Source organism: Dendrobates tinctorius, unplaced genomic scaffold (assembly GCF_039654945.1).
Source record: "Dendrobates tinctorius isolate UK_male_01 unplaced genomic scaffold, ASM3965494v1 ptg000140l, whole genome shotgun sequence".
NCBI lineage: Eukaryota > Metazoa > Chordata > Amphibia > Anura > Dendrobatidae > Dendrobates > Dendrobates tinctorius.
This window is the reverse complement of record NW_027361808.1, coordinates 7,970,714-7,992,799: the sequence shown is the minus strand read 5'-3', so window position 1 is coordinate 7,992,799 and position 22,086 is coordinate 7,970,714. Positions and strand designations below refer to the sequence as shown.

At 47.5% G+C, this 22,086-nt stretch overlaps 1 protein-coding gene across 3 annotated transcripts in view; it reads left to right on the top strand.

Annotated features, from left to right (window-relative positions):
• Nucleotides 1–2,032: 2,032 nt before the first annotated feature.
• The window catches only part of LOC141049015 (presenilin-2-like), a 105,168-nt gene continuing 85,114 nt past the window's right edge, over nucleotides 2,033–22,086 (top strand). Inside the window, exons 1-3 of one of the 3 annotated variants that reach the window (XM_073545111.1) lie at nucleotides 2,033–2,272; nucleotides 3,508–3,669; nucleotides 18,360–18,589. In XM_073545111.1, the coding sequence (XP_073401212.1) occupies nucleotides 3,529–3,669; nucleotides 18,360–18,589 (371 nt within the window). In that variant the 5' untranslated portion in view covers nucleotides 2,033–2,272; nucleotides 3,508–3,528. The remainder of the gene's footprint in view (nucleotides 2,273–3,507; nucleotides 3,670–18,359; nucleotides 18,590–22,086) is intronic. The other 2 variants (XM_073545110.1, XM_073545108.1) reach the window with 2 other exon arrangements.

Here is a 22,086-nt window from a genome sequence, read left to right as displayed (position 1 = left end):
GCCGTTCCGCCATGTGCTAGTATAGACTATACTTGCTATGTGTGAATGGTGACGGATGTATGTTTCTGGTGATTGACTCATTTGAAACCCCTTCCCTCTGATATTACGCATGTGGATAGGGAATTAGTTTTGCAGTCAGCGCCAGTCAGTGGCAAGCCTTAAGCCACTGTGCTCACCGCACCGCTACGCTAGTGTCCGACATCGCGCTTGTTTTCTGCTTTGTCGCCGAGCGGCAGTGTCCTACGCCGTGCTGCAGTTGCACCCCTCCTTGGCGTCCGCAGAAGCGACACCGCACACATGGTAGGTCTAGAGGGACGCAGCTCCTCTGTCTTGGGTCCTGCTCCTGTGACCAGATACCGTGTGCATCTACCTGAAGCCTGTGTGACTAACAGGTTCAGCGTTTTTTATGTTTTTTGTTGTGGCACCTCTGTGTGTGAAAAGAGACCGCTCTGCACACTCCGGGTGAAGTTTAACCCGCGTGCTTCATACCGCCATATTGCTTGTCTGCCACCACTTAGCAGCAGTTATACCACCTACTGCACGGTGGACCCCGAGCGACGAACGCACTTTATTATTTTATTTAGTGCGTTCCGCCGTTCCTAACACTATGTATATTATGTTGTGTTCCTTTAATGTAATCTAGTAATGTGTTGTCGTGTTCTTCACTGTATATAATGTAATAATGTTTACTATGGCTCATGTACAGTTTAGGGAAAGTGAAGTGCACCCTTCGGACATTAGAGGAGGTCACCTTAGTTTTATAGTTCTCATAGATAGGGTAAGTGTAGTTTCTTTGTGGGCCACTAGATGGGGGCATACTAGTGTGCACAGTTAGAATAGGTTATAGTGTATGAAGGGTTAAGGATAGGGAAAGGAGGTTAGTTCAGACGGGGCCAGGGTGCCCGAAGTGTCCACATGGGCTATGGGCCCAGGATGGCTCGGCAGCCACGCAAAGTTAGGTAGCTGCAGCCGAGGTTATCCACGGCCACTGGGCATCATAGCAGTGGGCCAGTATAGGAGAAGGATGTGGAGACTCATCACCTGGGCGGAGGCCTTTAGGGCAAGAGTCGGTTGGAGTGAGGAGATGAAGGAAGTTGGAGCTTCGACGAGAAGGTACAGATGGGCAGGATGCTTTACCAGAGGCAACCAAACAGGGTGACTGATGATTTTGAGCCTGGGGCGAAAGAGGCAGAAGGAATTGTCTTCATGGCGAAGTCAGGCCAGGAAGGAACTGGGGAGCAGTCTAGGAAGGTCCATGTGCCGCACAGAAGCGTCAGCGAAGTAGGGAAAGATGAGGAAACAAGTGAATTTCATGATATGCCAACTGTGGGTGTAACGCGTGAAGTATTAAGTAAAGAGAATGTTCAAGTTATCCTGGATTATGTCTCCATTATTGGGGGTGGCCCAGAAAAGGGTCCATCGCCGCCTGGGAAGTGCCCTGGGGGACCTGAACCTGGAGATGCAGGTACACTGAGAAGTGAAATACAGTTTTCTGTGAGGGAAGGAGGGGGACACAGATGCTTCAGTGTCTCTGGTCTTACACCGCTCCTGATAAATGACTGTGGCCATGTATGGCGCGGACTCAGGAGCTGAGCCTGCACCATGCCAGAAATATGCTGTTTGTGTTACACACAGCTTCCTGTAGGAGAGTAATCTTTAACTAGTTAAGTGCCATTGACAACAGCTCAAGCCTTCCCACACTCACACAAAGCCAGAATTTTTGTTTGTCAAAACTTTGAAATATGTAACAAGTAGCGATCAAAATGTCGTAAAATCGCAAACCCTCAAGCATTTACGTGTACAGAAAAATGATAAAAATGACGGGGCCCTTGGATGGGGAAGAAAACAAATGAAAGGCTAAACATGGGAAACTGCTTGTCATGAAGGGGCTAATGAGGACGCCAGCTGTTGTCATGGTGACATGGCCATTGTTGCGCTCCCCATGAGGATGGCAGCAGCCGGGTGATCACGTGGGAATGGAGCATGTGACTCCGGAAGATCATGTAGCCAATCATAATTCAGCACCATAACAGCTGCTGGGAGGTCACATCAGGTCCTCGTGCACGCGCAGCGCCCAGACTCCGCCCGCAGCTCGGGACTGCTCATAGGTCACGTGGTAATGAAGACGCTCGTGAGCGAAGCATAGGGATCATGTGATACAACTCAGCAGGTCGAGGCTTGAGGCGCATAATAATACGGTGGTCGAGAGCAGTGAATGCGGAAGCGGGCCACTCCTCGTAGGTAGAAACCTTTCTCGCTGGTCTCCCAGTGTGTGAGTTGAGTTGTGGTGCGGCGGACGTGGGTTTTTGTAGTCCGTGTCTGAGCTCTCGCTGAGGAGGGTTTCCTATGTCAGGGGGCAACGAGCTTACTGTAACATTTACTGTGTTTTCTGTTTTTTTTTTTCAGCATGAAAGTGGTATTCTCTCAGGTTTGGAAGCTATCCTCTGCCCATTGGCTAGGTGACATCTTCCCGACTGCTGGGACCTCACCGGAGACCGTGTGACATTCCCATAGTCAGTCATTCACACCTGGATCGGCGGGGTCCCAGCGATCGGGAAGTTAGCCGCCATCCCAGGAATAAGCGGTGACTCCACACATGAGAATACCCCTTGACACCCGTCCCTAGGCGTGTGTTCACACTACATGTATGGTCACAGCGTGCAGCTCAAGGTCTACACACCCACATGAGTCTATGCCGCTTGGCCAATAGCCACACAGACTTCTGTGGATATAGATTACGACCAGATGTACAAGCGTCTGGCCGCACCGTCACACTACTCATGGTTCGTTTTTAGTCTGGAGCCATGGAAGCACAGGTGTACGTAGGAGCTATAGACCATGGAGAACACAGACCAAGTAGCTGCGTTGTACTTTCCTATTTTATAATTTTTCTTTAGATGCCTTGGAGCAATGAAAAATGCTGCACCAGTGTTTAGTTTTAATCACCGTGCAGTTTATAATCTGTATGATGGCCCTACTGCTGTCACAAGCTCTCAATGTAAGCCAGAGAGCCAGCTCGAGCCTCACATAGACTTGTATTGAAAAGTGACCTACGCGCTACTCCATGAAACACTGGAGCAGATTGCAGGTCACTTTTTGCCAGAGCCCGATGGGACAGATGAAAACGCCGGAAGGTGAACATCAGGATAACTAGATTTAAAGCCTCGCTCCAGAGGCTCAATACAAAACAAAAACCCTGGAGTGGTGCTTTAAATGGCGTTTCCTGCATACGTCTTTTATGCCCTAGTACATGGCTGTGGTGAGGGTGAGTTTGCATAGAGAGACATCATGTCCTCTGTCTCCTATTCAGTCTATGCGACAAACAGTGACAGCCAAGTATGGCGCGGGTGGAGAGATTTTCACACTTTCAAATCAGTGCTCTCATAAGAAATACTGATATGTGGGTATTGCTGCAATAAGGACCTTAAATCTTTGACTTTTACATGGCTTATAAAGAGTTATCACGACAAATGTAATTAAAAAATATATATTTGTTACTTTTTGTAGTAAGAATTAGGACCTGTAAATATGATTACATTCATGAACAGCTCCGACAGTGAGGAAGAGGAGGAGTGCAACGAAAGAACGTCGCTAATCGCCACTGAAAGCCCACAGCTTCCTTCTTATCACGATGGACCACAAACTACAGAAGAACCTTCCATTAAGAAGGTTAGAGGTTATGTTCACGTGTAGTAGTACATAAATGGGAATACTATTATTTGTGAGGTACAGAACAGCCCGGACACTGATCAGAATCTGAAATATTTAATTCATACTTGTCCTCACACGAACAAAAAGTGGATTTCCTACAGAAATCCATCGGTTTATAAGTGTTTTTTGGGGTTTGTGCACATGGCAACTTTTTCAGGGACCCCATAAAATGAACATAATGCACAAGAGTGTAAAAAATGAACTTCCTGTACACATGTTGCATCTTTTGACATGTCTTTTAACCGCTTCAGGGTTCTGAAACTCTGAAGTACTTAAAGGGAACCCGTCAGCCCCCCCCCCCCCGGGCATTTTTAACCAAAAGAGCCACCTTCAGCAGCACTAAGGCTGCATTCTGTGAAGGTGGCTCTTCTGTTTCTGACCCCCAGTAACACCGAAATATTAACTTTTATAAATAGCTCCTCATGCCTGTAATGTGTCCCATAGGTATGGTGTGTCCCCTCCCCGCCGTCAATCATGTCTCTACAGCGTCTAGGCCCTGCCTCCCATAGCCGTCCATCATGCCCCTGTGCTGCCGCCTGTGCCCCCTCCTCCTGGCTTGTATACCGGGCCGCGCCTGCTCTGTGAACAACTCCAGCTGCCCCCATCTCACTCCTCTTTTGTTTTCCTCCATGTCAGCGTCTGATAATCAGATCTGCCAGCTTAGTTTACTGGGAGCAGTAATTATAATTGTCAGTTTTCTCTGTTGCAGATCTAGTGGAGCTGTGTATAACCTCAACCACACCACAGCTTTCTGTGTACATTGTGTAGTGACAGCTGCTAGTCAGTGCTGTGCTGTGGTTGGGCTAGGATGCACAAGGCCAATTGTCCTGTGGTGGTGATCTCCTGTTGATAAAACACTGATTGTTGTGGAACAGCAGAACAAAGCCCAGTTAGTAACTTATTGCTGAAATCAGGATCTCTGCCTTTACATCATTGTGCTCGCAGATAACAGCAAAAACCTGCTGACAGATGCCCTTTAATAAAAATTACTTGCTCCTCAAGCTGCCCATTTCTATACCTTAAAGAATAGTGTAAAAGATGCCGGCGGCAAAGCTTCTTTTGCAGAATGAGCACTGATGTTTTCCTTTAAAGACTTCGCCTGGGTAATCTCATCGGGTGCATCGGTGTCGTAAAGATATCGTGTGCACATAGTCTCGAAGTGGTTTTGGAGAGGATCCACTCCAAAAAACTCTGTTAGGGTAAGTTCACACTAGACGTTTTTCCTGCATTCTTGATGGGTTTTTTTTGCGTCAGTTTTGGCATTCTAGATTTGTCTCTTGTGCATGCTCATAAAGTTTAGTATTTGAAAAAAGTCCTATTACAAAGGATGAGGTTTAAGCACAAAAAACACTGCAAAAAATGATACTGGAATTTTTTCACCACCAATTCAGTTCAGTGGGTGAAAAACACTGAAAGAAGTGACACGCTCTATGTCCAAAAAACATGCAAATCACAAAATCCTGATGACAAAAAAACAATGTGTGCATGAGATACTGAATTTTCATTCACCTACCTGGTAATGTAAAAATTAGCATAAAAAAAGCATCAAAACAACGAAGCAAAAAAATGCACAGCCTTCAGTTGTGCACTATTTTTGGCAGTCAAAATCGGGAAAACTTTCTTTTGGGAGTTTTTGAGTGCTTTTGGTTCCTGCTGTCTTTTTGCAGTCTTTTGATTGGACACTGCTGAGTATAGTGTGGATTCCATCATTACCCATTTTAGACTAGTGAGATGCGGTTTCTTTTTCCCACCAGGAGCTTTTCAAAATATTGAACAAATGAAAAGCAAAGTGGTTTTACAACAGAAATATATATATATATAGCAAGTCTTGCAAGCTGTCATGAAGTGGGGGGTGTTTGGTTGCCCCCAGTTCTTCAGGAGAGATTTATGTATATCCCACTTTCCAGTTCCAGTTTGGAACTTGCAGCTCTCTGGCACCTCTTACCCTCAGGTCAGTTGGGGAACTGCATCTAGGATAAGTAGTCGCCAGAAAGGCTGCGTACCGGCTATTGGACACGCTGCGGTGAGGGCCAAACGACTATTCCCGGTCCCAGGCGGGATTTACACTTAACAACCTCAGTCCGTCACTGCCAGGGTCTCCCCAATACCCCAGAACGCACTTTGCCGCCACCAGTCCCTAATTTGACTTAATATCGGGTCAGGAGCCAACCCAATCAGTAGCGTTGACTTAGTCGGAGGACGTGGCTGCAAGGAGAACAAAACTAGTAAAGTTTTATATTTTACTCCAAAAAGAATAGGCAGTGTTTACAAAAGTATAAAAAGATGTTACAAATTAAGACAATTATAGTATGTACAGACAATTACAAATAAAAAGGGATTAAAGATGAAAAACACTCAGTTATCTCAGACAATGGTAAGCCATGAGGTGGGGGAAGGGGAGACGTCCCAATGCATCAGGTCAGGCTGCACAGCCTCGGGGAGCTAACTTCCTGGGCAAAAGCTCCCCCCTGTCTGGGCCTCTGAGTTTTATACCCTTGCCCAAAACTAAGGGTCTCTTCCGCCCCCCCCCCCCCCGGATGACCTCTTGGGGTGTCCGGAGCCATGGAATGCACTCCCCATTACACAAGGACTGAAAACTTACTAAAAACTCATAACCGTCGTACCTCTGGGAGGGAAGCTCGTAGAAGGGCGACAATATTTTCCTTCTCGCTTCATTGGGGGACACAGGTTACCATGGGTGTATGCTGCTGTCGCTAGGAAGCTGACACTATGCAAATAAGAAAAAGTTAGCTCCTCCCCAGCAGTATACACCTACCGACAGGCCCAAACTACCTCAGTTTTTGCTTAGTGTCTGAAGGAGGCGGACCTGGATCTAACACCAGATCCGCAGTATTTTTTCTTTACAGGTTTTGTGTGTGTTATTAATCTTTTCACCTTTATTTTTCAGATACAGCTCGTCGGGTAACAAGGTGCAGAATGCTCACCCTATTTTCCCACATTTATGCGACCGAGAGAGCAGTGTGGTGTCACCCACGTCGCCTATTCTCGGGCCTGCTGGCAGGACTTTGTCCCCTGTCCCCCGTAAGGGTGTTTCAGGGCGACTCTCGGTGGCCAGTCCTTGCCTATTCCCCTCCTCACCCCTCTCCTTGGAGAGGGCTGAGAGGAAGACGGTGGTCACCGGTGGTGGCCTTCCCCCTTATTCTTAAGGCCTGTTTCACACTTCCGTTTTTTCAAATCCGTCAAAATCCGTTGGTTTCCGTAAAAAAAGGATCCGCCATTTTTTTGCAGGATCCGTTTTTTTTGTCCCATAGACTTCCATTAGTGGTTACCGCGGATCCGTCAAAAAAACGGATCCGTTTGCATCAGTTTCCGTCAAAAAAACGGAAACGGATCCGTTTGGCGGACACAAAAACGGAAGTGTGAAACAGGCCTAAGGGGTGACGCCGTCTTCTGTGCCGTTGGGACACGGTGCGGGAAGGAGGATTGTTATCCCAGGACCCTCTCCCCCGAGGGCTCCTGATGTCATCCTCAGCTATGAAGAGGAGCCGGATTCAAGAGACAGGTAGAAGGCCCCCCCCAACACCGCTAAGCCACTGCAGCCCCTGCTTCTCTATTCAGATTCAAATTCCGCACCTTTTTTTTTTTTTTTTTTAAACAGCGCACGCTGTCCGACATTTTTTGTTACAGCCCTCTTCCTCCGGGCTGTTCTCCGTTTAGGCCACGCCCCCTCCGGCTCTCCCACTATCAACGGCCTCTTCTCCCCTGCTTGGGCACGTCTCCTGGTCGGCGTCAGCCAACCGGCACCCTCCTTTCATTCTCCAGCACGCCCCCCTGCCTGTTCCCATGTCCCAACTCTCCCTTTACTTTCATAGCACGCTGGCCGCGCCCCCACAGGCAAGCCAGCCTATCAGGACGCCGCTTTCGATTTCTCTGGCCGGACACGCCCCCTTTTTGGCGCTCTCGGCCTGTCTGGCGAATTATTAGAGGTGCCTAGGTTGTTAACCCCGTCCTCCGGCCTGCTCTTCTCGTGGTTCAGAGTACACAGCCTCCATCTTGTGCTCCTGCAGCGTCCTTTTTCTCTGGGACCGTCAAGCCTCCTCATCTGTGTTCCGGCCGGGGACTCTGTTACCTGTGCTACTGCTGCTGCATCACTGGGTGTCTGGTAGGCTCTTCCTTCCTTACCCTGACCATCTGTTAACTCACCTCAGCAGTATCACTTTCATAGCGTTCTGCTGCAGTATTCACTTAGACTCTACCTATGCCCAATTCTTCAGGGGCCTCTGGCTATATCCCTACGGTAGTTCACGCTGTAAGAGAAAGTGGGCTTCAGGCCAGCCGTCCCCTTTCTGCTTGTCCTGCAGTCTTTCCACCATGTCGGCGCCTCAGGACTCCTCTAACGCCCGGGAGGAGAGCACTCCCCCACCTCCTGAGTGGGCCGTTGCCATGTCTCAATCGGTTTCAGACCTCACCAAAATTTCACAGTCCCTGGTACAGGTCCTGGAATGTATGCCGCATCTCTCTGCTGCCACCAGTCCTCCGAACACCTCTCATGGTGATTTGCACGCAACTGACCATGACCTTCCCAGGAACAGATTAGGAGAAGGACTAGGAAGCGGACTCTGTCTAGCTGTTCCTCAGATTTGGCAGCACCAAGGGTGCCCCTCTCTGCCCGTTCCCCCTCCTCGGAGGTGGATGTTGGGTCAGACGTAGCCTCTCTGTCAGTCTGACTCTGACGTAGATCACACCTCTAAAATGCAGGACATGGTAGATAGCCTTATTTTGGCTTTTGTGCAAACGCTTGGAATAAAAGAGGAAAATGGTACTGCTCAGGACCAATCTGTTTCTTTCAAACGGGTAAAACGTTCTTCCAAGCTTTTTTCCAATCACAATGAGTGTGACATCACTACCTCTAGACACTGGGGAAAATCCCGGAAAACGCTTCACGGGAAGAAAACATCTGGACATCCTTTCCCCCTTTAGTCCTGACCTCGTCAGCAAATGGTCAGAATCTCCTAAGGTGGACCCGCCGGTTTCACGTTTAGCATCTCAAACAGTGCTGTCCATTCCCGATGCGGCATCTCTCAAGGACGCTACGGACAGACAGATTGAGGCCTTAGCCAAATCAGCCTTTGAGGCATCAGGCACTTCCTTTTGCCCTAACTTTGCTTCCTCATGGGTGGCGAAAGCAATATCTGGCAGGGCCAAGATACTCCGTCGAGGCATTGTGGCAGCAGCTCTCACAGAGGAGCTAGCAGATTTAGGAGACCAAATTGCCCATGCTGGTAAATATTTGTTGAACGCCTACCTGGATGCCTCTGCTTGCTCAGCAATAGCTAACAGCAACATTATTGCTATTCGCCGCATCCTTTGGTTGAAGGCGTGGAACGCAGATTCGGCTTCCAAAAAATCTCTAACTGGCCTCCACCGGAGGCAAAAGTACTTCTCTGCCCCAATCCAGGCCAAGACGCACCTTCAACAGAAAGGGCCCTCAGCCTTTTCGGGCCTTTCTCTTCCTCAGGCGGATCCTCTTAACAGGACCGTCCCTCCGCTCAGGGAGAAAGAAGGAAACCTTCCTTCAAACCTGCCCCTCGCTGGAGGTCTAGGAGTCGCCCCTCTAAGCCCTGCGGTTCTCGCGGCTACAGATTTTCCTCTAAATGATGGGTCACCCCCACCTGGGAATCTTTCCAGGGTGGGAGGCAGGCTTCTTTTCAAGGAAACTTGGTTGGTGGCGGTCGACGACGCCTGGATCAGGGAGGTTGTCACATCAGGCTACAAAATAGAATATTCTTCACCCCCAAAAGGACGTTTCTTCCTTTCTCATCCACCAAAACAGCCCTCTCGTGCCCCAGGGCTTTCCCAGGCTGTCTCTTCTCTCCTAAACTCAGGAGTGATCGTACCCGTTCCTTGGTACGAACGGTTTTCCGGGTTTTACGCAAACCTGTTTGTAGTCCCAAAAAAGGTCGAAGGGAGCAGTCCTATCCTGGACCTCAAGCAGTTAAATCGTCGCCTTCGGGTTCGCCATTTTCGAATAGAGTCCTTGCGCTCGGTGATCGCCTCCATGGAACCAGGGGAATCCCTTTGCTCTGTGGACATTCAGGACGCTTACTTGCACGTTCCTGTTTGTGTGCAGCATCAGAAGTTCCTCAGATTTGCCATACAGAATTGCCATTACCAGTACACAGCTCTCCCATTAGGTCTGGCGTCCGCCCCCAGAGTCTTCACGAAGAAGATGGCGACAGTCATGGCCATCCTTCGTTCAAAGGGGATTCTTATAATCCCTTATCTCGACGAACTCCTGATCAAGGGTCCATTTCGCCGAGACTGCAATCACAGCCTCCAGATCACTCTGGACACGCTGCATCGCCTCGGCTGGATAGTCAACAAAGAGAAGTCGACCCTGATCCCAACTCAGCGTCTTGTATTTCTGGGCATGGAATTCGACACCAGCCAAGCTTGAGTCTTCCTTCCAAAGAAGAAAATTTCTTCCCTCCGACAGGAGATCAAAGCCCTAAAGTGCCCGGTCCCTTTTCCTATTCGGCACTGCATGAGAGTCCTAGGGAAGATGATTGCTTCCTTCGAAGCAGTTCCGTATGCCCAGTTTCACTCCCGCCCTCTCCAGCTGGCCCTCCTGTCTGCTTGGGACAAGACTACATTCTCCCTGGACCGCCCAGTGCTTCTGCCTCTCAAGGAGAGGCAATCCCTAACCTGGTGAACGCTTCCCACCTCGGTCCTACGCGGGAGATCCTTCCTTCCTATTCGATGGCAGGTCATCACCACCGATGCCAGTCTCCTGGGTTGGGGAGCGGTTTTTCTCCACCTCACGGTGCAGGGCTGCTGGGATGCTCAGGAAGCTCTCCTACCAATCAATCTCTTGGAGATCAGGGCAATCTTTCTTGCCCTCATCCGCTGGCAGCCCATCCTTGCCGGGAAGCCGGTCCGCATCCAGTCGGACAACGCCGTGGTGTGCATAAACCACCAAGGCGGAACTGGCAGCAAGCAGATCATGCTGGAGGTGGCAAAAATTCTGCGTTGGGCTTAAAGCCATGTTCCCACCATACCAGCAGTACACATTCCAGGAGCGGACAACTGGGAAGCCAATTTCCTGAGCCGTCAAGGGCTCGTGTCAGGCGAGTGGGCTCTCAACCCTGACGTCTTTCACCAAATTTGTCTGAGGTGGGGCGTTCCGGATGTCGACCTCATGGCATCTCGAGCAAACCACAAGGTTCCCCAGTACGTAGCCAGGTCTCGGGATCCGATGGCCATCGGTTGCAACGCTCTGGTATTCCCGTGGTCCCAGTCTTGCATACCTTATCTGTTCCCATCTCTTCCCCTGATCCCAAGAATTGTGAAAAAGATAAAGGCAGAAGGGGTTCCCGTTCTGTTAGTAGCTCCAGATTGGTCATGAAGGGCCTGGTATGCGGAGCTAGTAAACATGCTCTCGGACGTCCCCTAGAGGCTTCCAGACCGTCCGGATCTTCTATCGCAGGGGCCCTTCTTCCACCTGAATTCTCGGTCTCTGAATTTAATGGCATGGCCGTTGAGGCCGCGGTCCTGAGAGACGCAGGTTTTTCCCACAAGGTCATCCAGACCATGATTAAGGCAAGGAAGTCGGCGTCATCTTGCATCTATCACAGATGTTGGAAAGCCTTTTTTTCGGTGGTGTGAGGACAACAGTGTGTTTCTTATGACTTTTTCTCTTCCCTCCGTTCTGGGTTTTCTGCAGACGGGTCTCGACTCTGGCCTTTCCCTCAGTACCTCTAAAGGGTCAGGTGTCTGCTCTAGCTATCCGCTTCCAAAGAGATCTGGCTTCTTTTTCCCAGGTGAAGACCTTTCTTCAGGGCGTCGCTCACATAGCGCCTCCTTACCAGTCTCCTGTCGATCCATGGGATTTGAATCTTGTTTTAAGCGCTCTTCAGCGTGTGCCTTTCAAGCCGATTCAGGACATTTCTCTTTCCCTCCTCTCGTGGAAGGTCGCCTTCCTAGTCGCTATCAATTCTATTCGGAGGGTCTCGGAGTTGGCAGCATTGTCCTGCCGTTCCCCTTTCCTGGTTTTGCACCATGATAAGGTAGTGCTCACACCGGTTCCGGCCTTTCTGCCTAAGGTGGTCTCTGCTTTTCACATCAATGAGGACATCGTCCTGCCCTCTGTGTCTCTCTCCAACTCATCCCTTGGAGAGATCCCTGCACAAGTTGGACTTGGTCAGGGTAATTCGAATCTACCTTGCTAGGACTGCTCCCTTCCGTCAGTCCGACTCCCTGTTTGTCGTCTCGGAGGGTCATCGGAAAGGGTTCCCAGCCTCCAAATCCACCATTGCTCGTTGGATTCGTTCAGCGGTTCTGGAGGCATACTAAGTCCAGGACAAACAGCCTCCTCTGGGGGTGAGGGCTCACTCTACCAGGGCTGTAGGAGATTCCTGGGCCATTCGTCACCAGGCTTCGGCTTTGCAAGTTTGCAAGGCCGCTACCTGGTCGTCACTACATACTTTTGTGAGGTTCTACAAGGTAGATACTCACGCCTCTGCTGATGCAGGCTTAGGCAGGAAGATACTGCAGGCGGCGGTCTCACACCTGCCGACCTAAGTTCCCTTCTCACAGCATTTCTTTCCCACCCTGGGGACTGCTTTTGGACATCCCATGGTAACCTGTGTCCCCCAATGAAGCGAGAAAGAAAGGGGGATTTTTGGTACTTACCGTAAAATCTTTCTAGGAGCCTTCATTGGGGAACACAGCACCCTCCCTTAACATTGTACCGTGTTGGCTAATGTGCCTTGTTTGGTTGGTACATAGGTTGAGTTTCTTATAGTAGCTCCTTATACTGCTTTAGCACCAACTGAGGTAGTTTGGGCTTGGTAGGTGTATACTGCTGGGGTGGAGCTAACTTTTTCTTATTTGCATAGTGTCAGCCTCCTAGCGACAGCAGCATACACCCATGGTAACCTGTGTCTCCCAAAGACGGCTCAGAGAAAGAGATTTTACAGTAAGTACCAAAAATCCCCCTTTTCTCAGCAGGAAATTGGCATTCATTTAAATCCAAACACGACTCGGCTATGTGCCTCCGTTTAAACAGTAATACAATTCTCAGATTCTGCTGCTCCCAGAGCTTAGAAAATTCACTGGTGTGTGGGTCTACTAATTCACATTCCAAAAACGTCAGCTTCACCCCTATATCACTGCTTCGGGTCAAGTTATTTCATCTGGTATGACCTTCTCATACACAAAGAAGCACATGTTTCACAAAGGACTAGTTTCTGACAACCGACACATTCTTGAGGGAGGGGGAAGGAGTGAAGGATTACACAAGCAGGCAGAGAGAGAGAAGGAGGGGTAATAGCTGAAGCTTGGGTGCATGTCATTTGCAAACCCAAAAGATGTACCAGAGCTAGGTGTGCTAATAAAGCAATGGAAAGTTCTAGAAGGGTACTTTGAAAATGAGCATTTTCGTAATATCATTACACAAGCTTTTTACAGTTAGGTCCATATATATTTGGACAGAGACAACATTTTTCAAATTTTGGTTCTATGCAATATACTAAAGGAACAGAAAAGCACAATTGGGTCTTATCCGAGTTAAGATTAAAAGAAATTCACTCACCTATTTGTAGGAGAGATCAAGCACATAGGATTCGTAGTCAGCTGCTGCACGTCCAAAGGTCAAACCGAGTGACCACTGATGCATCAATTCTTATGGAAATAATTTATGGACTTCCATGTGCTGCTTGACAAAATATGTTGTCATCCCCTGAGGAAGTAGTAGTCCTTACTTCGAAACGCGTTGGGAATAAATGATCTTTCACTGTAAGTGGGATTCTGTATTTTGTCAAGCAGCGCATGGAAGTCATAAATTATTTCCATAAGAATTGAAATTTTGGTTCTAGACATTACCACAATGAATTTTAAACAAAACAATTCAGATGCAGTTGAAGTTCAGACTTTCAGCTTTCATTTGAGGGTATCCACATTAAAATTGGATGTAGGGTTTAGGAGTTTCAGCTCCTTAACATGTGCCACCCTGTTTTTAAAGGGACCAAAAGTAACTGGACAGATTAAATAATTGTAAATAAAATGTTCATTTCTAGTACTTGGTTGAAAACCCTTTGTTGGCCATGACTGCCTGAAGTCTTGAACTCATGGACATCACAAGACGCTGTGTTTCCTCCTTTTTGATGCTCTGCCAGGCCTTCACTGCGGTGGTTTTCAGTTGCTGTTTGTTTGTGGGCCTTTCTGTCTGAAGTTTAGTCTTTAACAAGTGAAATGCATGCTCAATTGGGTTGAGATCAGGTGACTGACTTGGCCATTCAAGAATATTCCACTTCTTTGCTTTAACCCCTTTCTGCCATGAGACGTACTATCCCGTCCATGTGCCCTGGGACTTAATTCCCAGGGACGGGATAGTACGTCATAGCGATCAGCGGCGCCCACGTGGTGAGCGCCGCCAATCGCGGCCGGGTGTCAGCTGTGATAATGTGTCGGGGGCAGTCACGGACCGCCCCCGACACGTTAATCCCTTGCACACCGTAATCAAACACTATCGCTGTGTACCGGGGGTTAAAGGGAAGCATCGGCAGGGAGGGGGCTCCCTCCGTGCTTCCCTGAGCCCCCCACGGCAGCGCAATGTGCAGCGCTGCTGCGGGGGGCTCCTTCCTTGCAGACCCCCGAATCCAAGATGGTGACGGGGGCCTTCGGGGGCCTGCAGGGAGCTGGCTTCCTCAGTGCCTGCAAAGCACAGGCACGAGGAAGCCTGCTGCACTGCCTGTGACAGATTGCTGATGTTTCACAGTGATCTGTGATGTGACAGATCAGCGATCTGTCACAGGACAGTGCTGTCTCACCTGGAACAATGTAATAAAGTTAAAGAAAAAAAATAAATCGCCAAATAAATTAGAAGAAAAAAAAATATTCCCCCAATAAATTCATTTTTTGGAAATAAAAAAACAATAGTGCACATATTTGGTATCGCCGCGTCCGTAACGACCTGCCCTATAAAACTGTCCCATTAGTTAACCCCTTTAGCGAACCCCTTAAAAAATAAAAAAACAAAGCAAAAAATGATTTATCATAACACGCGATCAAAAAGACGCATATAAATATCCATGGTACCGCTGAAAACGTCATCTTGTCCCGCAAAAAACGAGTCGCCATACAGCATCATCAGCGAAAAAATTCAAGTTATAGCTCGCAGAATAAAGCGATGCAAAAATAATTATTTTTTATATAAAATAGTTTTCATTGCATAAAACCGACAAAACATAAAAAAAGACCTAAATGAGGTATCGCTGTAACCGTACTGACCCGAAGAATAAAACCGCTTTATCAATTTTACCGCACACGGAACGGAGTAAACGCACCCCCCCCCCAAAGAAATTCATGAAACGCTGGTTTTTGTTCATTCTGCGTCCCAAAAATCAGAATAAAAAGCGATCAAAAAATTTCGCGTGCCTGAAAATGTTAACAATAAAAACGTCAACTTGTCCCGCAAAAAATAAGACCTCACATGACTCGGTGGGTCAAAATACGGAAAAATTATAGCTCTCAATATGTGGTGATGCAAAAACTATTTTTACAATAAAAAGCGTCTTTTAGCGTGCAACAGCTGCCAAACATAAAAACCGCCATAAATAGTAAATAAAACCCCCCGTTATCACCCCCTTAGTTAGGGAAAAATAATAAAATTAAAAGAAAATGTATTTATTTCCATTTTCCCGTTAGGGCTAGGGTTAGGGCTGAGATTAGGGTTAGGGGTGTGTTGGGGTTAGGGTTGGAGTTAGAATTGGGGGTTTCCACTGTTTGGGCACATCAGGTGCTTTCCAAATGCAGCATGGCGTCTGATCTCAATTCCAGCCAATTCTGAGTTGAAAAAGTCAAATGGTGCTCCTTCCCTTCCAAGCTCTGCCATGCGCCCAAACAGTGTTTTACCCCCACATATGGGGTATCAGCCTACTCAGGACAAATTGCAAAACAACTTTTGGGGTCCAATTTCTCCTGTTACCCTTAGGAAAATAAAAAATTGGGCGCAAAAATATCATTTTTGTGGAAGAAAAATGATCTTTTTATTTTCACGCCCGGGCGTTATAAACGTCTGTGAAGCCCTTGGGGGTTCAAAGTGCTCACCACACATCTAGATAAGTTCCTTAGGGGGTCTAGTTTCCAAAATGGGGTCACTTGTGGGGGGTTTCCACTGTTTAGGTACATCGGGGGTTCTCCAAATGCAACATGACACCCGCAGACCATTCCATCAAAGTCTGCATTCCAAAACGTCACTACTTCCCTTCCGAGACCCGACGTGTGCCCATACAGTAGTTTTCTTTCACATATGGGGCATCAGCGTACTCAGGACAAATTGGACAACAACTTTTGGGGTCCAATTTCTCCTGGTACCCTTGGGAAAATAAAAAAAATTGGTGATTAAAAGATCATGTTTGTGGAAAAAATACGATTTTTTTTTTTTTTTTTTTTTTTTTTCACGCCCGGGCATTATAAACTTCTGTGAAGCACTGGAGGGGTCAAAGTGCTCACCACACATCTAGATAAATTCCTTTGGGGGTCTAGTTTCCAAAATGGTGTCATTTGTGGGGGGTTTTCACTGTTTTGGTACATCAGGGGCTCTCCAAACGCGACATGGTGTCCGATCTCAATTCCAGCCAAAAACGTCAAATGGCACTGCTTCCCTTCCGAGCTCTGCCATGCGCCCAAATAGTGGTCTACCCCCACATATGGGGTATCAGCGTACTTAGGACAAATTGCACAATAACGTTTAGGGTCCTGTTACCCTTGGGAAAATAAAAATTGGGGGTGAAAAGATCATTTTTGTGGAAAAAATATGATTTTTTTTTAATTGTACCGCTGTACGTTATAAACTTCTGTGAAGCCCTTGTAGGTTCAAAGTTCTCACCACATATCTAGATAAGTTCCTTGGGTGGTCTAGCTTCCAAAATGGGGTCACTTGTGGGGGGCTTCCACTGTTTAGGTAGATCAGGGGCTCTCCAAACGTGACATGATGTCTGATCAGAATTCCAGCCAATTTTGCATTGAAAAAGTCAAACGGCGCTCCTTCCCTTCTGAGCTCAGCCATGCGCTGAAACAGTGGTTCCCCCCCACATATCAGGTATCAGCGTACTCAGGACAAATTGCACAATACATTTTGCAGTCCAATTTCTCCTGTTTCCCTTGGTAAAATAAAAAAAATTGAACCTGAATAATTTTTTTTGTGAAAAAAAAGTTAAATATTCATTTTTTTTTTTTTTATTGAATATTCAAAAAATTCCTGTGACGCACCTAAAGGGTTAATAAACTTTTTGAATGTGGTTTTGAGCACCTTAAGGGGTGCAGTTTTTAGAATGGTGTCACTTTTGGGTATTTTCTATCATATAGACCCCTCAAAGTGGTTTCAAATGTGATGTGGTCCGTAAAAATAAAATGGTGTTGCAAAAATGAGAAATCGCTGCTCAATTTTTAACCCTTATAACTTCCTAACAACAAAAACAAAAAATTTTGGTTCCAAAATTGTGCTGATGTAAAGTAAACATGTGGGAAATGTTATTTATTATGGTTTTTGTGTGCCGTATCTCTGTGATTTAAGGGCATAAAAATTCAAAGTTGGAAAATTGCGAATTTTTCGCCAAATTTCCGTTTTTTTTTTCACAAACGCAAGCTATTTGAATGAAATTTTACCACTAACATGAAGTACAATATGTCACGAGAAAACAATGTCAGAATCACCGGGATCCATGGAAGCGTTCCAGAGTTATTACCTCATAAAGGGACAGTGGTCAGAATTGTAAAAAATGGCCCGGTCATTAACGTGCAAACCACCCTTGGGGCTTAAGGGGTTATTAAACTCCTGGGTTGCTTTGGCTTTATGTTTTGGGTCATTGTCCATCTGTAGTATGAAACGACGACCAATCAGTTTGGCTGGATCTGAGCACACAGTATGGCTCTGAATATATATGGACTGAACTATAAGTAATTTTTCAGGCAACTTTTTATAAAGTGGACCTTGCTTCAAAAAAAAATATTTGTGAACATCACCTAAGGCTATGTTCACACAAAGTTGTTTTGAGGATCAGATCCTGCAGGAAAACTCTCCAAATTAGTCAATGCCAGATCAAAAAGTTTCATGAGTGTTTTAGAACAAGTTTCTCTGCTTTTTTGATTTTTTTTTTTTTTTTTTTTTTTTTTTTTTTTTTTTTTTTTCCCCCTTCTGAAGCAGTTTTGAATGAAATATTCTTTTACCCGTTTTCATACAGCAGCAGTTTTTAAAAAAGATACAAGCCTAAATAGTTTCCTAAAGAATTGCAATGAATCTGATATTTGTGAACTCGGCCTAATAGCAATAGCCTGAGTGTCGATCACACCTGTTTCTGTGCCCAGTGAGATCACCAAGAAGTGTGAGTTTTTCTAGTAAACTTTATGATAAAATGGATAGTGTCATTCAAGAAAAACAAGGACTCTTATGGCTTTTTCAACTGGAAAATAAAAGTTATGGCTCTTGGAAGAAGGAAAGGGAAAAATTAAAAGCGCAAAAAAAGAAAAAATAGTTTGAGCCTTAAGGGGTTAAAATGCACTAAAATAAAAAGAACTTATGGACCCTTTTGTTAGTCCTACTTTAAGGATGCTATGAAGCAATCCATTTTTATATATACATACTTGTCAAGCTTTCTGTTTGACTAATCTCCACACTTCTCCAACAGAGACAGTACAGCGGCAGCACAGAGGTGCTGGGAGTCGCCGCCAATGGGGAGACATCCGGAGCAGCAGCCTCTGTCCGAGAAGTTTCGGTGGAGAATGACGAAGAAGAGCTAACGCTTAAATATGGGGCGAAACATGTGATAATGCTCTTTGTGCCGGTCACTCTCTGCATGGTTGTGGTGGTTGCGACAATAAAATCCGTCGGCTTCTATACTGAGAAAAATGGACAGTTGTAAGTAGGCTTTTTTTCCAATTTTTGTTTTGCATTTTGCTGAGTTGCATTATTGGCTACAAATATTGCCCATCTCATCATGGAAACTTGTGGCAATGCGATTTTGCTGTCATATGTACATTGTCGGCCGTTGGGTAGTCACGGTGACAAACGGAGAAGTGAAACCATCTGTTGCTTATTGGTAATGACCTCTAATAACCACTCTTATACTGAGCAAGGTGGTCTTAAAGGGAATCTGTCACCCATATTTAGTGATATCATGTAAAGATATCTCTAAATTGTGCGTCCCATAAGGATTCTATTCGGGCTTTTGACTCCCCCTGACCCCCGCACCTTTGAGGCATAAATACCTTTTTTTAGCTTGTTGGTGACGCATGCAAATCGCTGCGGTCTGGTCCAATGGGCGTGGCTTAGTGGTCTCCCCCTCCACCACCTCTGCTTGCTTCACGTAATCTTCGTCTGTGAATACCACAGATGCCGTTGGTTTCCGCTTTTGCGCAATTTAAAGGCCCCCGGCGCCTGTGCAGTATGCTTTGCCCAACTGTGGGCGAAGCATAAAATCGCTACTGCGCAAGCACCGGTATTTTCCAGCACGGTATATGCCCCGGAAGTCTTCACTTGCAGGATACACTTCCGGGGCACAGACCGCGCTGGAAAATACCGGCGCTTGCGCATTAGCAATTTTATGCACCGCCCACAGTTGGGCAAAGCATACTGCACAGGCATCGGGGGCCTTTACATTGCACAAGCGCGGAAACCAACGGCGTCTGTGGTATTCACAGACGAAGATTACGTGAAGCAAGCCGAGGAGGTGGGGGGGAGAAGACCACTAAGCCACGCCCATTGGACCGGACTGCGGCGATTTGCATGCATCACCAACAAGCTAAAAAAGGTATTTATGCCTCAAAGGTGCGGGGTCAGGGGGAGTCAAAAGCCCGAATAGAATCCTTATGGGATGCACAATTTAGTGATATCTTTACATGATATCACTAAATATGGGTGACAGATTCCCTTTAAGTTTCTTCTGGCTTTTAGATGTTGTTTTGGAAATCTGTGAGGTCCTTGCTGACCCTGTCTTCCTCCTCACCTTAAGGCTGGCTACAAACATGTTCAGTGTCCCCTCTGTACACTTTTGTATGTAGACCACTGATACCCAGCGGCTTTCTTACACTTACTGTTACCAGTGTTTACTGCTACCTTCAGCTCCAGTGCTTTTAAAATGAAGAAAGGAATTTTTGAAAAACATGTTTTATATATACAGTGGGTACGGAAAGTTTTCAGACCTCTTTAAATTTTTCACTTTCATTGCAGCGATTTTGTAAATTCAAAAAAGTTCATTTTTCTTTCATTAAAGTACACTCTGCACCCCATCTTGACTGGGAAAAAAAACAGAAATGTAGAAATTTTTGCCAATTTATTAAAAAAGGAAAAACAGAAATCACATGGTCTTAAGACCCTTTTCCTCAGTATTGAGTAGTAGAAGCACCCTTTTGAGCTAGTACAATCATGAGTCGTCTTGGGAATGATGCAACAAGTTTTTCACACCTGGATTTGGGGATCCTCTGCCATTCTTCCTTGCAGATCCTATCCAGTTCCATCAGGTTGGATGGTGAACGTTGGTAGACAGCCACTTCTCGTTCGCCTTATTGGGGGACACAGAGACCATGGGTGTATGCTGCTGCCACTAGGAGGCTGACACTATGCACAAAAAAAGGTTAGCCCCTCCTCCGCCGTATACACCCCACCGACCGGCAGTAAGTTCCTCAGTTTAGCTTAGTGTCAGTAGGAGGTGGACACGGGTCTTTGATTAGACCCATATCTACCTCAATGTGCGTCGTTTCTTTTCAGGTTTTTCCGGAGGGATACAGTGTGAATAGTCACATCTGTAGTCCCACAAAGAGACTATGAGTACGGCGTGTACTGCCACCCCGTATCCTCATAAGTCTACAGCAGGACCAAGACCCCTAACATGGATGTGGCGTTCCAGATGGTCCTCGCTCCCCGTCTCCCACCCACTCGCCTACCAGAGCCGGTCGGTCGGTTGAGGCGCAGGATACTCTCCTTGAAACAGTACGCTGGATGAAACGGATCAGGAGGGTAAGTATGAGACCTGAGTCCCATTCTCCCCTGCGGGTTCCATGCCAGGCTTAGGCCCTGGCTGGTTATCGGACAGCTCTTCCCCCCCCCTCTGCCGGGTCCTCCATTCTCGGGCGGGCTTCCATCCCGCCTGCTCTAAGCCCGCCCACGGCCTTCTCCCCTCAGGTTGAGCGTCCCGGAGGCGGCGCCGTCCCTCCCACCCTACCATCTTAGCGGGCGGCACCATTTTTATCATCGGCGCCTAGCCCCGCCTACCTCCTCTGCATCTGCAGGAAAGCGCGCGCTTCCTGCTTGGCTCCTCTCTGGCTGCCGCCATTTTCGCAGCCTGTCAGCCGGACGCTGATCCCTCAGCCGTGCCCCTGCAAACCGGACGAATCGTGCATTTCCATTTATTGGAAGCTGCGATAGGACACCGGACCGTGAGTAGCTCTGCATACTGCCGACTGACACCCTCCTCTGCCTCCTGTCCCCCAACCTTCCGGCAAGGCTTCAGTGACTGTCCGTCAGTATGTCTAATTCTAAGTCTGACCGCGCTCGTCCCCCTGCCTCCTCTTGCACCTTAGTCAAGTACTTTGCGTGCTCTTCTTGCAATCGCAAACTTCCCTCAGGTCAGTCCACTCCCCTCTGCCTGGACTGTAGCAATCCAATCCAGCCCGACGCCGCTCAGGAGCCATCCATAGCCCCAGTGGTGAGTGAGCCCCCCATGCCAGGCTGGGCCTCCTCTCTATCACAGTCAGTGGCAGACCTCACCAAGGTGTCTCAGTCCCTAGTAGCCGTTCTGGACAAGTTGCCCTTGGGAGCTTCGGCGGGACCCAGCACGTCTCAGGACGTCCCATCTGAGCCAGCCAGCGGCAGTCGCAAGAGGCCCAGGCAGGACCTCCAGGCGGAGTCCTCCCCTCGTCCTACCTCACCCCATAGTCCCCAGCAGTCTCCCTCTCGGGCCTCCTCTCCCGAGTCAGGCGAAGCGCTTTCGGAATCGGAAGGGGTCTTAGAGCTGGATTCGGACCAGGATGCGAACATGAAGGTTACGGTGCAAAACCTCATTGCCGCGATTCACCATACCTTCGACATCGCTGACGCCCCTGCGAAATCCTCAGATCAGGAGGTTTCGTTCAGACGGGCGGAAACACCATCCAGGGTGTTTCCCTTCCATTCTGAGTTTGGAAAGATTTTTACAAAGGAGAGAGAAGATCCGACCAGACGCTTTCAAAGAGGAAAGCGTCTCGGTGTGCTGTACCTGTTTGCTAAAGAGCTCACGGACAACTGGGCCGCTTCTCCCTCGGTGGACCCTCCCGTGTCCAGACTTTCTAATAATACGGTCCTTCTGCTGTCAGGTGTGGCGTCTCTAAAAGATTCTAATGATAGGATCATAGAATCTCTAGCAAAATCTGCTTTCGAAG